General features: G+C 44.7%; 1 protein-coding gene across 1 annotated transcript in view; it reads left to right on the forward strand.

The window, feature by feature from the left end:
- The window catches only part of FN1 (fibronectin 1), a 67,179-nt gene that overhangs the window by 15,384 nt on the left and 31,238 nt on the right, over positions 1 to 20,557 (forward strand). The window contains exons 3-18 of the mRNA XM_017747093.1: positions 93 to 221; positions 1,702 to 1,839; positions 3,614 to 3,745; positions 3,871 to 4,008; positions 6,384 to 6,542; positions 7,959 to 8,153; positions 8,616 to 8,795; positions 10,316 to 10,492; positions 10,932 to 11,084; positions 12,899 to 13,027; positions 14,518 to 14,661; positions 16,448 to 16,569; positions 17,788 to 17,965; positions 18,080 to 18,256; positions 19,818 to 19,946; positions 20,064 to 20,153. Coding sequence (XP_017602582.1) covers positions 93 to 221; positions 1,702 to 1,839; positions 3,614 to 3,745; positions 3,871 to 4,008; positions 6,384 to 6,542; positions 7,959 to 8,153; positions 8,616 to 8,795; positions 10,316 to 10,492; positions 10,932 to 11,084; positions 12,899 to 13,027; positions 14,518 to 14,661; positions 16,448 to 16,569; positions 17,788 to 17,965; positions 18,080 to 18,256; positions 19,818 to 19,946; positions 20,064 to 20,153 — 2,370 coding nt within the window. The remainder of the gene's footprint in view (positions 1 to 92; positions 222 to 1,701; positions 1,840 to 3,613; positions 3,746 to 3,870; positions 4,009 to 6,383; positions 6,543 to 7,958; positions 8,154 to 8,615; positions 8,796 to 10,315; positions 10,493 to 10,931; positions 11,085 to 12,898; positions 13,028 to 14,517; positions 14,662 to 16,447; positions 16,570 to 17,787; positions 17,966 to 18,079; positions 18,257 to 19,817; positions 19,947 to 20,063; positions 20,154 to 20,557) is intronic.

Consider the following 20,557-nt stretch of genomic DNA (forward strand, 5'->3'; position numbering starts at 1 on the left):
TTCCCTCCCGGCTGCTGCCCTCGGTAACGCCGAACTTTGCTTTCTGTTCCCCCTCTGCATCCCCATTCCTCCCTCGCCTGTTCTCCCCCCAGAGACCTGCTATGACAATGGACGGTACTATCAGATAAACCAGCAGTGGGAGCGTACTTACCTGGGAAACACTCTAGTCTGTACCTGCTACGGTGGGAGCCGAGGGTTCAACTGCGAGAGCAAGCCCGAACGTAAGTTGGTGGCCCCTTTTGTCTGCATCGAGACCCCAGCACGGCTTTTGGTGCCGAGTAAGCCAAGCCTTGTACGAGTTAGGGCTGGCAGCCCAGGTTTTCCGCTGAAGTTTGGTACTTAGGGTCAGTAATGGGATCTACACTCAATTACACTGAAGATCTGGCTTGGGATTTTAAGAAATGCTTTTCATTAGCGATGGGCCTGCCACCAGAATCCTGAGCCAAACATCACTCATCTCTCTGGAGGATTGGATCTAAACATTAATTTTGGAGCCAGCCTCTTCTTTATAATGAACTGAACTGACTCCTGGACTCTCACGGGGAAGTTCAAATCTGGAGTCACTTTGCAGCTCTGGCTCTGCTCTGATTGCTTCACCCCAACTTTTCATAGCTGTGCAGTGTCGTCAGCTTGTTTAAAAATATTTCAACTTACAACTTTCTGCAGCCCCCTTGCCGTGCTGTGAGCTTTCTATAATTGAGTGTAAAATGAGATTGTTTAGTCTGTGCAGAAGAAGTTTAGGGAACAGAAAGAAGTTTAAATGCAAGGTCTGCTGGAGGCTGCATCTCTCCAGGATTAGGCGTAGTTCAGATTATCAGATGCAATTGATCTGTATTTATTGGTCTGAAGCCACTGGTTTGCCGTAGTTCCTTTATGTTGCTTTGGAGATAGAAGAGACGAAAAACTGGTTCCTGGCTGACAGTGTTCATGTAAGACAGATGTGAGCATCTCAGCCATCTGTTTGGAAGGCTCGTGTGCTGTCTGCCTCATGGCTGGAGTATTTTAAGGAGTGCTCAGTCCCCTTACTTCATAAAAGAGGGTTCAATTTACTTTTCCTTCCTCTGCAGAAATTCCCAAGTTTTACAGTTTTGAAGTTCAATAGCAAGTTTTCCTTATGACACAGTGAACTTTATCTGCCCAGTAGTGAAGAAAGTTGTTCTGCTTCACATCTTGAGTCTGGTGGCAGCACCGATGTTCTGTAATCACTTACTCAGGCATGAGTGTGGGCAATACACAAGTAGTGAACTTTGCTGTTGACTTTGGTGGGAGTGCTGCAGAATTTGGGATTAATCTACTTAATTTTTGCTAAATCAGAGTGAGGAGGATTAGCATGACAAAGGACACAGTTTCCAGGGGTTGTTTGCTCCCTCCTGTCTTCTCTACTGTTGGCTTCAAGCAGCTGGGATTGATGCTTTCAGGCGTGCCTGCCATGTGCAACTTTTGGTTCCTTGAGGGAAGGGAAGAAGAGGTATCTGAGGTTATTCAGCATCATGGGCACCTTGAGAGGGGGCGAACTTTACCCAACTTTTTCTCTGCTGTTTCATCCTATGAAGAAAGAGGGGACTCACAGACATTTTTCTGCAGGAAAAAAGGAGTATCTGTGTGAGGAGGCAAGGAATGTGTCTCTGTTGACTGTATGTGTTACTGGTGTGGTTACATGAAGTTGATTTTCTTTTAATTTTTTTCCCCCCCCCCTCATAGCTGAAGAGACCTGCTTTGACAAATACACTGGATCCACTTACAGGGTAGGGGAGACTTACGAGCGCCCCAAGGACTCCATGATCTGGGACTGTACTTGCATTGGAGCTGGACGTGGGAGAATCAGCTGCACCATTGCCAGTATGTAACTAAGAGCCTGTTCCTAGAGCTATTGTTCCTTCGTGTCATATTTTCCAGAGCAATTTACACAATATTCCCAGTGCCTATTAGCTAAAGTTGAATGGGGTTTAATCCAAAGCCCACTAAAGCTTTGAAACTGAAAGTCCTTGCCCCATGTACATACACAACCAAACTCCCCTTTTATTCAAGGGGTCAAGTGCTATGTGAGAAAACATAGGCCAAAAATTACTGCTAGTGTCCAGCCATACAGGTTAGTAATTTATTATATACAAGAGTGTATATAATACACAGGTGCAATTATGAAAGTAGATTTTTGACTGGGAAAAAGTCTGCTCTGCAGCTGGTGAGTCAAAATAACACCATCAGCATTAATGGGACTACTTAGAATAAATGATAATAAATAAATGCCAACTGAGAGCCAGTCCTCCATCCTCCAAAAATATCATTGAACACCTGTCTCTAAGGGAGCTGAGATTTGATATCCAGACAGCAGCTTAATGTGTTTCTGCAACTCCTTTTTCACTAGCCTGACCCATACTTTCCTCTTGCTCTTCTCTCTCTTCCCTTGGTCCTTTCTCCCCAGCTCCCCTTTCATGTCTCTGTCTGGAAATCCTTTCCTTATTGAGTCACTGAATTGTTCACAGTTTCCCTTTAGTTCATAATTAAACTTTCTGGGAGCACAGAGGAAGATTGCTGTGTGTAAGGATTTTTAGGCTGAGATTTCAAAGTCTCTGAGGTATCTTTTGAGAAAAGTCTTGCTCTTAAAAGTATCCAGTTTCTTGTTTAAGACACATAGGCAGATCCTAGTAGTGTTGCCACAGAGGACTCGGAAACCAGCCATCATTGTAACGTGGGAAAAAAATAAAGCATTAAAATAGAGCTGGAGCCCTTCTGAATTTAATGGCATTTTATTGGGCAGGGATGATAAGTGTTGTAAGAAAGAGTCAGTAAGGAAATTGCAAGTGTAAGAGCAGCCTTGTTTCCTCATCATCAGCCTGGTTTAGAGCTCACTGGAGAGTCTCACTGACTGCAACTGGCTTTGAATCAATCTTCAGAACTCCTACATTCCCTGCTTTCACAAATGAGCCCACAGAACATTTTACTGGCTCTTAATAAATGATGGGATGTGGGTGTTTTTTCTTTCTTGCTATTTTTTTTTTCCTTGTATTCTTCCAAAGAAACGAGCCCTGTGTTTGCAAACTGCAGTGTACCGTGCTTCCCTCCCTCAGCCTGGGCTGCCTCAGAGCTGTGGGGCACTGCTGGGCTTGAATCTGCCTTTCCAGGGTAGGCTTTCCAAACCCAAGAGATCTGATTTCCCACTGGCCTGTCACACCAAGCACCTCCTTATCCTCCACGTGCTGTCCTGGCCACCATGTCCCTCATGAATGGCCACAGAGAAGCCCAAGGGGCATTACTTCCAACAAGATGGAGGCAAAACCTCCCGTACCAGCCCTCAGCCTGAGAACAGGGTGTGAGGGAGAAACAGCACCTCATCACTTCTTGGCATTCCCTTTTCACCAGCCAGGCTTTGGCTGTGGTTTGGAACATGGAGAAGTTAGCTGAGGGAGGAGGACAGGGCCTGGGAAATACAGAAAGTGGCGGGTGCCAGTGGGAAAGATGGAGCACCATTTTACAGGCTTATGTCCCCCCTCATCCTCCTCACTGTTCCCCCTCCTTGCTGCCCCACCCCAGCTTTCCCCCTTTGCCCCTGGCCAGGTGGCCCTTGCCATTCCTGATGTGTCCCTCACCTCGGCTCCCCTCTCTCCCACCACAGATCGCTGCCATGAGGGTGGCCAGTCCTACAAGATCGGCGATACATGGCGCCGGCCCCACGAAACAGGCGGGTACATGCTGGAGTGTGTGTGCCTGGGCAATGGAAAGGGCGAGTGGACCTGCAAACCTGTGGGTAAGTGGCTGCTCTGTGCTCCTCCCTCAGCACAGTCAGGGTGTGGGCCCTTTTTCCTTGTCTTCCCTGTGGTGTCCCCATGTGGGAATGCCCTGGGTGGGCTCTGATCCACTCTCCCCTCACAGCCGAGCGATGCTACGACAACACAGCCGGGACATCCTACGTGGTGGGAGAGACCTGGGAGAAGCCCTACCAGGGCTGGATGATGGTGGACTGCACCTGCCTCGGTGAGGGCAGCGGCCGCATCACCTGCACCTCCAGAAGTAAGTGCCAGCCTGGCAACTGCTGGCTGCTCTGTTTTATTTATCTTACTTAATTTTTCATTTATTTTCTTACTTACTTTCATCCTGCATGGGAAAGGAAAGTTATTCCTTCATCTGCCCTGTGCAAGTAACAGTAGTTGGAGAGGGGTGGCTGTGCCCTGGGAGGTGGTGGGAAGCAGACCCTTCTGAGGGAAGAGAGGCCTGTGTGGTGCCCCAGTCACCATTTGCAGTCTGGGAACATCCCCCAGAGCTGGTGATCAGTGCTGGCGACAGAGGTGCCTGGATTATTTGGGGATTTAATCTCATGGAGAGAGAAGGGTTTAAGGAACCTGCAGGTCAGCTGAGCCATAGCCAGGCATCTCCCAGGAAGTCAGGGAAATCGCCTGGCCCACAAAATGGCAGAGAGTTTAGCCCAGGATGCCTATTTCTGTGCTTTCAGGTAGCCTTCTGAGGTACAATCTGGAGTTTTTAAAGTTAAATACCCTTTCCAACAGCAGGATCTGCAAGATTAAAGTGTTTTCTTGTTTCTTTCTCTCTATTACTGTTTTAATTTGTGTCAGCTAAACCAGGGCTTGTTTTGCTTGCTCTACCATCTCTCCTATCACTTTTCCCACCCCATTTCCTGCTCTAGCAGCACAGGTGGTTTTGTTTTTTTAAAGTTTTTGCATCATTGAGGGACATTACCGTAAATACTCCCATTTTATTTGTATTTGCAAAGCAAACAGGGCCCTTAAAATCCAAAATCTTGCTTGTTTATTGACCTCCTGTTCCAGTCCTGTTAGCTCCACCACAGAGCTTGCCCCTATCTCGGGCTTACACGAGTTGCCTCAAGAAAATTTAACTTTGTACCTTACACCTTGGTTATGCAAGGTTTGAGAAACTCTTCTGTAGCCTTTCAGTTGCCTCGGGGCACACAAGTAATGGATTTTTGCTGATACAAACAGCAGACATGTAAGAATAAGACACTAAGGAGAGTTGAGATTAAAATGGAAGATCTGGAGAGACTTGTTCAAGAAATAAGCTGTAAAAATCAACCCAGCCTTGACAATATTAAGTCTGTTAAAGACATACAAGGAAAAATCATTAGCTGTCAAATAGGAATGAATAAAACAGAATGTGTTGTTTGTGAATTTTGGAGGACTTATTATTACTAATAAAATGTATTTGGCAGTAGCTTTCTTTCCATAACTGAGGTCTGCCCTGTTGTATCATGGGGGAAATTGCAATTTAATGACCTGTTCATTTTTCATTTTGTTTTCCAATTACATTTGAATAGAGAAATTCAAATTTATGTATATAAAATGATACTTCTAGCCCACAAAGTGGCCTAACACTTCAAGTGGGTGCTGCTGTTATATATCTTTTATGGCCAGCATTTTTCAGAATCACAGCTGTTTGCTTCAGTGACATTTCAGCTTTTCATTGAGAAGAGTGTCCATGAGACACGTTTTTTTCACATTTGCAAAATTGGATGATGAATACCTCACCAATTTACCATTCTTCTGGCAAATGCTCAATTTCTGGTCATTTTAGCACTGTGAATCAGTAACATGTTTTCTGCATTCACATTCTATCCCCTGTGCTCTCTCAGTGGCTATCTGGCTTAATGCATATGTCCTTCCACAGTTCTTCATAAATCCGTGTTCATTGATCCATGATTATATTTGAGCCACTGTATCAAGTTTCCCTTGAATAAGAAGGTAAAATGTTGTAATGGAAGAAGAACTAGTTAATCCATGTGGATCTGGCATCCAGACAAAAGTAGTTTGTTGTGCTGTCCTTTGAACCCTTTTACTCAATTCATCGCGGGCTGTGGGTTATTGAAGAGATTTAGAAAGTCTGGTACTCCTGGTATGACTTGAGCAGCTTGTGTTAACTTCACTGCAGCTTCATGCAGGCTTGTTTTGGAAGAAAAGTGGGATTTTACATGTTGTCCTCAAACAGGTTTTAGTCCCTTCCAGATGAAAGAGAGCCCTGAAATTGAACTGTACCCTTTGTGTAGTATGAAATGACCCAGCTACAAAGACTCCTGATTTTTTCTTAAAAGAAAAAAAAGGGGCATTAAAACAAGCTTTGAAGGTGCTGGACAGAATGGGTTTAGAATGACTTTAAAAAGTAGCTTTTTGACAACGGCTGCAAAGTGAAAGAGCAATTCTGGAAATGAATGGAAATTTGGGATGCTCTCAGCCTGTGCAGTTTAGTGCAGGCTTTAGTGCATGTAGGAATTGCAATGGTGGGCTCCAGAGAATGAGGTGGGCCTTTAGTTCAGTCTTTAAAGTATGAGCTTGTTTGATAGAGTTGGTGGTTGAGTGCTAGAAACTGCCCAGTGAAGCCACCCAGAGCAGGCACAGCTGAGAGTCGTGTTCCTCACACAGATCGCTGCAATGACCACGACACCAAGACTTCCTACAGAATTGGGGACAACTGGAGCAAGAAGGATAACCGTGGGAACTTGCTCCAGTGCGTCTGCACCGGGAACGGCAGAGGCGAGTGGAAATGCGAGAGACACACGGCCCTGCACACCACCAGCACTGGTAAGTGGGGCATCGTGGCATGGAACGTAGGGAAGGGGAACATGAATGGCACGTTTTGACAGGTTAGGACTTGGAGTTGAATTGTTCCATCCTAATTCAGGTATTTCAGAGTCTTGTCTGGGAACGATCAGCAGCAGAGAGGGTCAGAGTTCAGGAGATGCTCCTTGTTTGTGCGTGTGGAGAGAAGATCAATTGATACCTTGTTTCCATGCACAAATGGGGCTGGCACATACACATGGGATTGCCTGCACAATCACAGGGCCGTAAATCACATCTAGGGCCCTGCATCCACAAGAGCTATCTTTGTCTTGGGAGCATGGCACTCCAAGTTAATGTTTGAACTTTATGTATTTGCCTCAGGGTAACTTTCTTGAAATCTCCTTAATTTAAACCCCACTGAGACCATCTGGTTTCTTTGACATGATAAATACACCTACTAATGGGTGAGCTTTAAAAACCCAAAAATGTCAAGGAATGTATACAACGCTGTCTAATACATGTACGTGAGAGAGCTTGTAATTTCGGTATGAAATATTGCCTAGTTTACAGAGAGCATATCTTTTGTGCCCAAGGTTTAAATCTTCAGCTCCTAAATTCTTTCTTTTTGTCATTTTAAGGATCTGGGTTTCTTATCAGGGAATGCAATGTAGAACTTCTGTTTTCCTGCAGTGCCTGCACTAAAGTTTTCTTGGTAAATGACCTTTAACTCCATTGGGCTAACTTCAAATTCTCAGAAGGTCTAAACTTCAAAATGCAGAACACTTGAAGGGTGCCAGTATTTTGTTTCCATTATTATTTCCCCTATTTCAGCAGAGCTGAATTTGTGGAGGTTCCTGTGGGAATCATTAGCAAGAAATTGATATGATGTAGACAACAAAAAGCCCGTTTGCCTCTCAGTATTATTCCAAATGATAATGTGCCAAAAACTTTGATTCAAAATTTTAAAATTGCCCAGTAAAAGAATACATTTTCAGTTTATTCTTCTTGTTTTTAATGAAAAATTCAAAACTGATCCTTTTTGCCTTATCTCGCTACTTCCTTGGTAATTTTTTATTGTCTTGTCACTGATCTTGATTTTTCTGTTCTGCAGTTCCTTCAACTAACCTTTTTTTTTTTTTCTGAAAAAAAAAATAAGGTTTTCTTCACAATTCCTTTGAAAAGCAGTTTCTAAATCCCTTCTAAAGCCATTCTACAGAGCTGGAAACCAGAGGCTGTCATTAGCAGAAGGGGGAGTTGCTCTTCTAATTTTGAAAATTGCTAAGTGGAATAATTAAGCTGCATCTCCGGAAGCTTAAGAGTGTTGTGCCTTCCATCTGATGGAGTGCCTCAGGTTTTATTATCTCAGCATTTTACGGCAGCATTCTGTTGCTGGGCTTTTCACGCCACGTGTCCCTTGTGTCTCGTGTTGTGCCACAGGCTCTGGCTCTCCCAGCATCACCAACGTGCAGACGGCGCTGTACCAGCCGCAGCAGCCCCAGCCCCAGCCCTACGGCCAGTGCATCACGGACAACGGCATCGTGTACTCCGTGGGCATGCAGTGGCTCAAGACACAGGGCAGCCAGCAAATGCTGTGCACCTGCCTGGGCAACGGAGTCAGCTGCCAGGAGATAGGTATGAGTTGGTGTGCAGTGCCTGTTCACGCCTGTGAGGTCTCTAGGGCTGTCCTGTGGCATAATTTCCAAGTAGAACCCTCTGTGTGTATATCAGAAATGCACCTTTCTCCAGTATGCCTTCTTCAGAGTACAAGGGGGGAAGAAATGGTTTGGTTATTCAAAGCCTCGTTCTGTAGGGCAGAAATGTTTCCCAGTGAGCTATATATAACCTGCTGAGGGGAAACAGAGCCCTTGGGGAGCAGCATTAATAACTTTATTCAAATGGAGCTGCGATAATGTATGTTTGGAAAAGAATGTAAAAAAATGCCACAGCTGTGGAGCTGCCTGTTGGTGTGTATTGGCCTGGGTCCATGGCAGTCAGTGTGGGTTCCCAGCAGCCAGCAACTTGGCCTGGAAGGGCTGTTTTAGAGCCCTGACATTTGGGGATTGCAGTCTAATGCTGTGATTTTTCTTTTTGAAGCTGTGACCCAAACGTATGGTGGCAATTCTGATGGAGAACCCTGTGTCCTGCCCTTCACCTACGATGGAAGGACTTTCTATTCCTGCACCACCGAAGGCCGCACAGATGGGCACTTCTGGTGCAGCACCACTTCCAACTTCGAGCAGGACAGGAGATACTCCTTCTGTACCGAGCAGAATGGTGAGCTCTTCTTTTAGAGGGTCTTCACATGCATGTGACCCTGGTGTAGGGATGGAGGAATGAGCAGAGGACACAGTAACAGTCTGCCTGACCAATTCCAGCAGTCTGGAGGGACTTAAGGTAGTAAGGCAGTGCTGTGAAAGGAGGGCTGCCTGATGACAGAGCACTTGTGTGCTCTTGGCATCTTTGGAGGGTGTTACAGATGTACCCTTTGAGTCCTGTTCTCTCTCCTCTGAGCTGACCTTAGAATGGGAGTACCTGGTCAGGGTGGCGCTTTGGCCCAAAGGATGCTTATCTTTGGCTTTGCTTGGGTGAATTGCTTCAAGTAATGCCCATATTAGGCTGCAAAGAGGAGGATATCCATGGAGTACAGTTTGTCACTCCCTCCATCCTGGCTATCTAGCCAGGCTGCCATATATAGCAGTGATCTTCATGTGATTTGTGGTCACCAGTCAAGAGCTGGGGCATGACTAATGCAGCAGCATTCCCTCTTGTCTGTGGATGGTCAGTGTTCCCTTTGCAGCACACATCTACCTGTGTGGTTGCACTTTCTGGAGTGCCTGTCAGACATCCATGGAGCAGTGTCCAGGCAGCTTCTTTGGGATCTGACCTTGGAAAGAGTATTTCATGTTCCGCCATGAAAATGCTGCTTTTCACACTGCACAGACACTTCTAAAAAAATTCTGTTCTACTTTGGTTGGTTTTTTCCTGATAAAAGTCAAGCCTTTCTCTGATGGGCATATAGTATTTTCTTTTTAAAAAAAACAAACAAACCAGCCACCCAAAAGCAACAACAACAACAAAACCCCTCCCCTCCCTCCCCGCTCCCCAATGAAAAACCAAACACTGTCCCTGTCCATGCACACATTCAAGTTTTAGAGAGGCTTCTTGTGATACACTGTGGAAAAGAGAAATGTGATGGAGAAAAATCTCAGTAAATGTCTTCTTGTTCACCAATATTTGTAAAGCAGAGTTGCTCAAGAGGTGATTAGTTCAGGTAGATTACAGCCCTCTTTCCGCTGCTGGTTGCAAAACATGAAGCTTCCAGCCTGCAGAGAGGTTTTGGCTTGCCCTGTTGTACATAACTGAACTGTAACCCTTTCCTGAGGGTGAAGGCTTCCCTTAGAGCTGAAAGGCACTGCTGGGAAATAGCTCCAGTGAGATAATACTGGTATGCTGAGAGCTATGAGTTTATTTCATTCCCTAGGCCTTGGGAGAAGGGATGTGCAGAGCTACTTCCCAAACACACAAAGTAAGCTTCAGTTTTCCCTATTTCCCAGGAGTTCTCATGGCTTGCTCTGCAGCTCCTTCCAAAGCAAAGCTTGAACTGAACTGACCTCGTGCAAAGCTTATGTTTCCACATCTGAATTAATTAAAGGCAAGAAAAGAAGCCTGTGGATTATATACAGGGCACACGTGGGAAAAAGTAGTGCTAGTGGTTTGTTTTCCAAGCTCTTTCATGCATGCTAAGAGAGAGTGCAAAGGCTGCATTTGCATCTATTTTCTTTTCATTTTTGTAGTTTTGGTCCAGACACGTGGTGGCAATTCCAATGGTGCTCTGTGCCACTTCCCCTTCCTGTACAACAACCGCAACTACACCGACTGTACTTCTGAGGGACGGAGGGACAACATGAAGTGGTGTGGAACCACCGAGAACTACGATGCTGACCAGAAGTTTGGATTCTGCCCCATGGCTGGTAAGGCTGAGAGCCATAACGGGGTTATGGAGCACTTGTATGTGGTTCTTTGAGCTGGAAAGTGAAGACCTCTCTGTTGGTCAGTTACTGATGACTTCCAGTGAGCTGTGTCCCAGCCCAGAGCCCTTTAAGGCATTTCTGAAGCTTTGTTTTGTCCTTTTTTTTCCCCCCATTGACCACCTCTAGCAGAGATTTAGGCAATGTTGGGAGAAGGCAATTTTCATTCCTTCTTTGCTACAAAGCATGCTAGGCATGCTCCTCAGCATGTGCAAACTGGTGGAGATCTGCTGGGGAACCTATACTGGAGTGGGTGCCAAAATTTCCTTGTTAAGATGCAGAAACCACTACGTGGTATGAAGGGGTATTGCAAATGGTCTCAGTCCTCAAGATGTTGTAAATTCTGGCCTCATAAATATCCTCCTGCTTTCTTCTCACCCAGCCCATGAAGAAATCTGCACAACCAATGATGGTGTCATGTACCGTGTTGGGGACCAGTGGGATAAGCAGCACGACATGGGCCACATGATGAGATGTACTTGTGTAGGAAATGGCCGTGGAGAATGGACCTGCATTGCCTATTCACAGCTCAGAGGTACTGATTTCCATGTTGATACCACCACTTTAGTCCAGGTGGGAGAAATTGGTATGCTTTTCTGTCGTTGCAGGCTTGAGCCCAGGCTCAAGAACCGCAGTTTACTCCTTGGAGTAGGAAGGGAATTAGAGGAGCTGTGAAGTTCTTTGCTTGTTATGTGCTGGAAAAGTATATTCCAGCCTTTACAGGCTCAAGCAGAAGCAAACCTTGATGATCTTGATCATGCTATCCCTCCTTCCTTTTGTCTAGATTTAGGAATTGGCACCACTGTGATTTTACAGAGAGCTCAGTATAGGCACCTCCCTGCCTCAAGAACAGACAAAACTCCAGACTAGTCTGAAGTTTGAAAGCAGAGCTGTTCTGTTTTATTGTTCCGTAGTGAAATTTTCAATTCCTCTGTGCTGAACTAGCCTTTTGCTGGCTAATCTATATGAAAAGCTGGCAGGAAAGCATGGAGATTATTCTTATTTATTTACTCATTTGTATGAGTGGTCCAAGTGGAGAAGTACTTAAGCAATACCAAAAAAAGAAGACTTAAAAGCACAGACATTTGATCATCCTACAGCTAGCTCACAGCATTGGCTTCATGTCTGGAAAAGGAGGGGGGTTGCTGTCAAGAGGCCAAGAAAGGCCTCTTTAACACCACTGCTGAAATGGCATATAATTTATAGGGAAAGGCTCACTCAAGGGCTTTGGAAGGGTTTTTTTTAATGTGTTTCCTTCAGAACAGTGAGAAAGGCACTGCTCAAAGTTCTGGTCTGTGCAACTCCTGTTTCCACTTACACAGCTAGTTCTCTGCAGTTCATTCTGGAGTGGAAGTGGTCTTTCTTGATGAGGAGAGGGTAGAGATACTTTGCTTTGTCAAAAGGCAAAGGTTATCTGAGTAGAGCTGTTTAAACAGAGCAGCCAGATCTTGGCGCCTGCAGGAGAGTCTGAGCGCTCCTTGGTTTATCCTGATGCCGTGCCCATGGTGTGGGAAAATATGATAGGGAATGAAAGCCTGGACTCACTTCCCCAAGGACAGATGATCCAGAGGTGACTCCGGAACTGAACTTGGGTCTCCTGGGTCCCACTTAACAAAACAACTTGCTTCTGGGGTGGTTTTCATGTTTGTTTTGTCTTTCTGCTCCTTGCTGTGATTAGACTGGCTTTAGGAATTCTGGGCCAGATCCCAGATGGACATTGAACCTAATAGAGTGATACCATTGTACTAAAGCATGGGGTCTGGTTGCTGGGTTTTGAGGGAAGAGTAGACTGGTAGGCACTGGCAGCATCTTGTGTGTGTAATAGATCTGCCTCTGCCTTCAGATCACTACAAAGGGTAGCAGAGATACCCGACAGAATAACATCATGAGAATGGCTGGTGCTTCCTCATTATATCTTTATAAATTTGGAGCAGCCCTTTTCTCCTTGTGTAGTTCCAGTGATTTGAGGCAGTACTCACTGAGGAGTTTCAGTTGAGATGTTCCTCAGAGGAGGTGATTGGAGAATCAGTGTGGTGGTTTAGATTTTCGTTCACATGTGGAATCTGTCCAAAGGAACAACAAGGCAGTTCTGTAGCTGGATTGTGTCCTGCAGACCTCTTTTTCTGCAAGTTTTGCTTATTTGCATACTGCTGATAGATGAACTCGGGAGCAGGGGTGTGTGTGCAGCACTGTGAGGGTCACAGATTACAGGAGGGCTCCTTTCTGCTGGAATGGAGCTTGTCATGGTCAGTCTGTGTGGTGATCAAGCAGAGGAAATGATGTCCCAAGCAGAAGGGTTCTCTCTTAATACTTAGACCAATTGCTGATACTCTCTACTCTCTCCCCCAGACCAGTGCATTGTGGATGGCATCACCTATGATGTGAACCAGACCTTCCACAAGCGTCATGATGAGGGGCACATGCTGAACTGCACCTGCTTTGGCCAGGGCCGGGGGAGATGGAAGTGTGATCCTGTTGGTGAGTCACTGGCTGCCCCCACTTCCCAAGCACCTGTTGTGGCTCTCTGTGTAAACTGGTATGGAGAAACCGGTGTGTGAGTTTGGGCCCAGTCTTTGTCCACTTTGTCCTGAATTGTACAAATGCAAAAATAGAAGAAGCACTGCTTTTGCTGGAGGGTAAGTGAAAGGGCATTTCTTAATTTAAGAACATAAGCTTGGGTTATCACACCTGCCACAGAGGAATCATGATTGTGGCCAGCCTATGTTCTAAAGTGTAGCAGGTTCCCAGGCTGTGGTGATTTGGCTGGATTCTGGTACCTGAGCTGTCAGCTGAGCAGGGCTCTCAGCCTGAACACTGATAAAACATGCAGGTGGGCACTGATGCTGGGATCAGTTTTCTTGCCTTTCTCTATCCTAAAATCTTTTGGAGTCTTCTCCCTGAGCTGAGGAAGGAGACCAGCACATATTAACTGACCTTGGACTGAATTGATTTTTTGGCTGCCCTTTGTTCTGGCAAAGAGGGAAAGCTCAGGATGAGAGCACATGTTAATAGTGCTCTGGAGGTTAGCTAAAACCATCATGGCTCTCTTCAGGAACAAGGAGATTTCATCTCTTCTGCCTCCCCCCCTTCCCTAGCAAACCTTGATTGGAAGATAAGACCTGGTTGTTTGGTTTGCAATTACTAAGTCCAAGAGAGCTTCAAACTATTGCCAAGAAAATCTGTTGGAAATTACTAGTTGTGAAGTTCTACTTTATTTACAGTAATACCCGTACGAGTTTACTCAAGGAACATGGATTGTAAAGCTCCTGAAAATTACTAGTTTGAAGGAAGGGGTGGGGGGATGATTTCAGCTTTCTATGTAGGTACAATTAAAGTTTTAATTTTGTTTGCTCTCTCTAAACAAAGCTCTTATTTATCCAAGCAAACATAATGCTAGTTCTCACTGAGAATTTCCATTGAGCCAGGCATACAGGCAGTTGTCAGAGTAGAAGGTGTACTGAAGTGCTGTACTGTGCTGTATTTACACTAGTTAAGCTGATTTCAGGATCTGATCTGTCCCCCTTTGGTTTCTACAGTGGTAAATAGGGAAAGATTCTGCTGATAATTCGTGGGACTTTTAAATCACAAATGAATTCTGTTGACGGCAGGAGGAATTTTTGCCTTTGATCTCCTTGAGAGCAGCATGGTTTAGCTTTGGATGAGATGAGCTCAGTTGGCCAGAGCAGAACTGGGCTCCAGAGTGGATGAAATCCTTTCTAGAAGGAACACCCCACTGAAATGCATCACAGCTGAATTAGCCCCCTAATATCTAACTTAATACATGCAGTGATTTGGAATTAAAGTTCTGTTGCCACTTAATGTACATTTGTATACATTTTACGTATATTTGCAAATGAACATTGGTGTTGCATTTCTTTGTGCCAAAGTCTCTTGGAGCTTTCCTCTGTAGATATTTCAGTGTGGTTTCAGTAACACACAGTGGTGAACCGTCTCTCTTGTGCCTTCAGACCAGTGCCAGGACTCGGAAACCCGCACCTTCTACCAAATTGGAGACTCCTGGGAGAAGTATGTCCATGGGGTCAGATACCAGTGCTATTGCTATGGCCGTGGGATTGGAGAATGGCACTGCCAACCTCTGCAGACCTACCCAGGTAAGAAACCCAACTGAAAATGAACTCACCTGCTGAGTAAGACCTGAGGAAAGCTAGCTTTCCACCCCTCGCATCACTGTTCAGGTTTCTGTACCTAATGCCTTTTGGTTTCCTTTTAAAACTGAAGAGATTTTCCCTGTCCCTTGGCAGACACAAGCAGGTGTCGGGGTTATAAAGAGGGGCCCAAGCTATTTGCAGCTATTCCTGAGGCCAGGGTTAGTTCAGAGAGTGCCTTTCAGTGCACACAACAGCTTGGGTTTACATTGCCTCTTGGTATTTAGTGATATCACATGTGTAATCTTCAGCTTATATTGCCTGAAACTCACATATGTGTAGCCCTTCCTTTTCTGCTCATTACAGAAGCAAAATCCACCATGGAACGAAATGTTTTTCCTGATCAGTGCCCCAAAGAAATTAAATATTTGAACTCTTGTTTGTCCAGGCAGTTCCAGGAACTCTTTATAGGGATGGGCAATGCCTGTTTGTTGGTTGTTCAGCTTCAGTTCCCCGAACAGAACATAAGGGGAACCTCTCTACTTTCCTGTTTGAGGTTGCAACTGCCACTGTCTTAATCTGAATAAGATGAAGTATTAGGGCTTGCTGAGCTTCACTGAGTCCTGTCAGACTGCTTAAACAAACATCTCCCTGAGCTATGTGAAGTATGCATGCCTCTAGCCTGGAGACCAGGGCTTTGGGCTGCTTTAGACACAAGAGTGACTGAAAATGTGTAAATAAACCAAATCTAATGTTTCTGAATGTAGGTTTGGGGTTAGGTGAGCTTTGAAATTTTCTGCCTGTGGACACAAGTTTGTTTTTCTAGAAATCCTCTTAAATGGGGAACAGGTATATATGTTACATGGTTGTCCAGGTAAATTATTATTAGAAATGTTGGGAATGCGGTGAGTGTGCAGCTATTTAATGGCTAAAACACTTTCCTGTACATTCTGGGGATCTCTTTGCTGGGATTTTCTGAGAACTAACATGAGGACAGTGCTGCTGAGTGTTCAGTGAAACCTCCCCAGTGGGGCTGGGAGGGACTGAAAGGAGACCCGTGGGATTGTAAAATCTGTCCTTCTCTATTGGAGAGCTTTATGGAGAAAATAGGCCTGAGCCTGACCTAGCTGAATGCAAGCAGTAGTCTTAAGCATTAGAGCACTGCAGAACTTGTATTTTCTTGAGTTCATGGGCCTGTTTTGTGTCAGGACTTCCACCAGCCCTTCTGGTGGGGTTTGTGTGCAGGAGACAAGTCTCACTATCTGCAGAGTCCTCCACAGAGTTATGAAAATTCAATGTTTCAAATGAACTGATGAAGAAATTTAGTCAAATCATAGAAGATTAGTGGGTTTTTTTCAGGGTGTACTCAATGTCAGATTAGGAATTTTCCCTCACCATGCTGCATGATTAGACCCAGATTTGGCAGATGTTTTTTTATCAGCTTCCCTGCTGCCATTGCAGAAAATATCAGTGATGAAAATGGTTGCTGAGAAGTTCCCTCCATCTCTTTGAACAAGACTTTGCTTTACAGACTTTTTCTGTACTAGACCTCTCCCATTTTCCATTTCACTGATAGCTCACAGGAAATGGACCCAAGCAGTGCAGATTAACTCTCCCACAGAATATATTGTGATTCACTGGTTTTCTAGGTAGAAATGAAGCATTAAGGATAGAAAGGCAATAAAACTGATTTTCCGTGTATAGAAATACTATGTGAGCCGTGCAGCTTTCTTGCTTTTTGGTGACTCCACAACATCCCCAGTATGTTAAAACTGGCAGTTCTTTTTTTCAGGATCAACTGGGCCTGTTCAGGTGATCATCACAGAGAGCACCAATCAGCCAAACTCCCACCCCATCCAGTGGAATGCTCCTGAACGGTCTCACATCACCCAGTACATCTTGCGCTGGAGACCGGTGAGTGCCACATTTGCCATCATTTGTTCATCAAGAGTACTTTATTTGGCTTTTTCTGGTGTCTGAAAGAAGTGGTTGACACACTTTCAGCAAACTTGAGTTGCTTGTTCAGTGTCTTTGTCCTGTTGAGGTCAACAGCTACTCTTGAGCATCAAAAAGAGCCAGTGCTGTTTAACAATTAAATGTTTTCCTGCCTGAACTTCAGTGGTTGCTGTGTTCATAAAGTATTTTATTAAACAAAGCACTAAGTACAGCAAGCAGACAAGTTTATATCCTTCCTTACCTTAGGAATGTAAATCCTTGTGGAAGCTGCTTCATCCAAAGAAATGCTGTTTTAGTAACATGCATATCCAGAGACAACTGGGATACATTTTATTCTATTAATGAGGAGGTAAAAATGAGTAGGATGTGAAATCATAAACAGCTCAGTGTAGGATTAAATAAACAGTCACTCCGATCTTCTCCAAAGTCTAAACCAAAACTGGTTAACCACTGCTTGCTGGCTGATTCCTCTGTGAGGAATGATTTGGTTTAACCAACGCAGATCAGTTGTGTTCCAGCTCCCCTGAGTACAGCTTCACAAAAGACCACTTAATGATTAAGAGCATTAGTACCTCAATGGTGCCTGTTATTAAGAGAACAATAAAGGCCCTGATCCAAAGCCATTCAAGGCACTCAAGTCTTTTTACTGACTTCAGTGTATCTTGGATGAAGGCCTGAATGAAATGGACTTTAAAGCACTGGAATACAAACCTCAGAGGATGGAGCATTATTTTAAAGCTTCCCATAGAGTTCAAACACAGGGTAAAAGGGAAGAACTTTTCTGTATATTGTTTTCAGATGATGGGTTAGAGTGTTTTTATGAACAGCCTTCAAATATATATTTTCCAGCCACTACTTCATGCCTTACTGTGCTTTTGATGAAGGAAAGAGTTGAGTTTGTGACAAATAATGTTCCTTTTAAAGGGTAAAGTTCAAAGCTAGGTTGTTTTTAATTTACTCCTGTAAAACCTAATAACTCAATGCCACTAGTCCTGCTTCTTGGCATACTTTTCTCATCTCCTTTGACTTGATTCTGTCTGTGCATTAAAGCCATTCAAGTCATACCTTTGTTTAAATACTACAGTGATTAGTAACCACACAGCAGGTTAGGTCACTAGATCCCCCTGCTTGCAGCCTAGGGAGTCTCTCACTATCTGAGTGTCCATTTTCTTGCAGAAAAACTCTGGAAGGCAGTGGAAGGAAGCCACCATCCCTGGCCACCGGAACTCCTACACCATCTCAGGCCTGAAGCCTGGTGTGATATATGAAGGACAGCTCATCAGTGTCCAGCAGTATGGCCACAAAGAAGTCACCCGCTTTGATTTTACCACAACCAGCACCACAGCAGTGACAAGTGAGTTGAATCCAGGAAAACCTAATCTCCTTCACCCAAGTCCTTGCTTCGTGCATCCCAGTTAACACAAAAGTAGTGATGCTTAATGCAACCTCTGTTTCTTCTCTCTTGCAGGCAACACTGTTTCAGGAGAGACAACTCTTCTTCCTCCCGTGGTTGCTACCTCAGAATCTGTCACTGAAATCACATCCAACAGCTTTGTTGTCTCCTGGGTTTCTGCTTCTGACACCGTTTCTGGATTCCGTGTTGAGTATGAGCTGAGCGAGGAGGGTGATGAACCACAGTACCTTGGTGAGACAAAATTGGAGTGTCCAGACCAAAGCATTGCTCACAGTCAGAGCATTGCTGTTTTGTGGCAGTCCGTAGAGCTGGTGTAAACATCTGAGCATCTCCCTGTCTTTCAGTAGGATTCAATTAGGATATGAGAGTGGCAGGACCAGCTCAGATGAAAAACTCACTTAGTTCATTGTCTTTTCTCCATTAAGAGCTGTAAGAGAACAAGGCAAGTATATAGCAATATCCCTTCAGAATACTGTCCCAGAATTCTGCAGAGGAAAACTGCCTGAGCCAGGAGCAGTGGATGAGTAATAACTCTGGGTAGATATAATTATTCTTTTCATCTCCATGAATTTGCTCAGTTCTTTTTCCTTTTGAAATCATGTAAAGTTACTGGCTTCCACAGCATCCTGAAGTGAGCAGCAATGCAAATGAGAAGAGAACCAAATCTGTTTTTTAGAACCTGCCTCCTGGCTAATTTCCTTTGGCTTACCTTTGTCCTTCCATCAGAACGGACAGAGAGAAATCATTCCCAAATGCCCTCTCTTGGCTGCTTGTTGTCTCATGGATATCTCATGTTCCACTCTGCTCTGTCAGTTGTTTTGTTTGGATCAAATCTTCTCCATCTTTGATAACATGACAGCTTAACTGAGCTGGGAAGCTGGTTAAAGGCCTGGACTCAGACATAGGAGTCGAAACTGCTTTTCCAGCATCTACTCTAGACCCCTCGTACCACATGTAATTTCGTCTTAACTTCTTTTTCCTAATTTCCTATCTTGACAGTGGTAATAGCAATATCTCACCTCAGATATTTGATGTTATACTAGTTATTGGGCTATGAGTGTGGTAGAAGAACATGACAAAAAGAGTAGCAATCTCCTGACCTAATAACTCTTCCTGGACTGTTGCTCCCCTGAACTCACAGGCTTGGACACTGAGCAGAAGTGGCTCACATGGGGGCTGCCAGCACTGTCACCACCTTTCTGCCCAGACAGCTGAGCTGTGCTGTGAAGCAGCTCCTGAGCTCATCTGTCTACAGACAGAGATTTACAGGCAGATTGAAAGGCAATTCCCAGTTTCCCTTAAGATGCTTGGCTTCAGTCTGGCCAGCAAGAAGCTGCTTCTTGGGGAATTTTCTACATCTGGCATGTAGGTGGACATCTGGGAGCAGGGAGAGAAGTTCACCAGCCCTCATAATGTCATTCTTCTTCACTCATGAGTCAGTGTTTCCACATAACCTATTCATGTGAAAGTTTTTCCATATATTTCTGTACTGAAAATGCAACAGTCAGGATATGAAATGAGTGTTCAGCTGAGATGGCTGCAGTGTGCAGGGGGCTGCTGCTCAAGCTGCCCTACCATATCCCACATCAAGCCCTCCTGCCTTTGGTTGCTGGTCCCAACTCTCCACACAACTCTTCTGAGGTGAACTGAAGACAGTGCAGAAAAACTGTTGTTTTGTCGCAGGAAGACTGTGCTTCAGCCCAGATTAGAACAGACATCTCAATTACTTTTTTGCAGAGAAAGCAAGAAGATGGAACTGCTAAATTAAATTTTTCTCCCCTGCCTTCCTCAGATCTTCCAAGCACAGCCACTTCTGTCAACATCCCTGACTTGCTTCCTGGTCGCAAGTATATTGTTAATGTCTATCAGATCTCTGAAGAAGGAGAGCAGAATCTGATCCTGTCTACTTCACAGACTACAGGTATGTGTGGGTGGCTCTTGCTGTGCTTTGAAAGCTGTTGTTACTGTTTGCTCAAGAATTTTTGGTTACCTCTTATCCTCACACTTGCTGTCCTCCTCTGTTTATTCCCTTAAACAGCTCCTGATGCACCTCCCGAGCACACAGTGGAAAGTGTGGATGACACATCCATTGTCATCAGCTGGAGCAGACCACAGGCTCCAATCACAGGTTTGTCCAATTGGAATGCACCTATTCTCCTTTATTGGTAGAATCTGAAGTGTAGGTGAAAAAGAAAATGAGATATAACTCTGGGACAAACTTAGTGCAAAATTGTGTCTGATCTGAGAGACCAGCTGGAAAGCACATGGGCAGTTTAGCATTTCCTTGGCTTCAGTGACTGAACCAAGCAATTCAGAAAGCTGGATGCAAAACAATTCCTTCTGCATTTGTGTTAAAGAAAAACAAGCCCCAAGACCTTATATTTGTATCTGTCGTTCAGACCATCCCATAGGGAGCATGAGAACTGTACATGCCTAAATCCACATGTCAGACCTCAGAAATATGCTAACCCAGGTCAGACTGTGCTTTGGGAAGGTGCTGTGAGTGTGTGGTCTGTAGATGGGACGTGAGCA

The sequence above is a fragment of the Corvus brachyrhynchos genome, unplaced genomic scaffold (genome assembly GCF_000691975.1).
Source record: "Corvus brachyrhynchos isolate BGI_N302 unplaced genomic scaffold, ASM69197v1 scaffold671, whole genome shotgun sequence".
Taxonomy (NCBI): Eukaryota; Metazoa; Chordata; class Aves; order Passeriformes; family Corvidae; genus Corvus; species Corvus brachyrhynchos.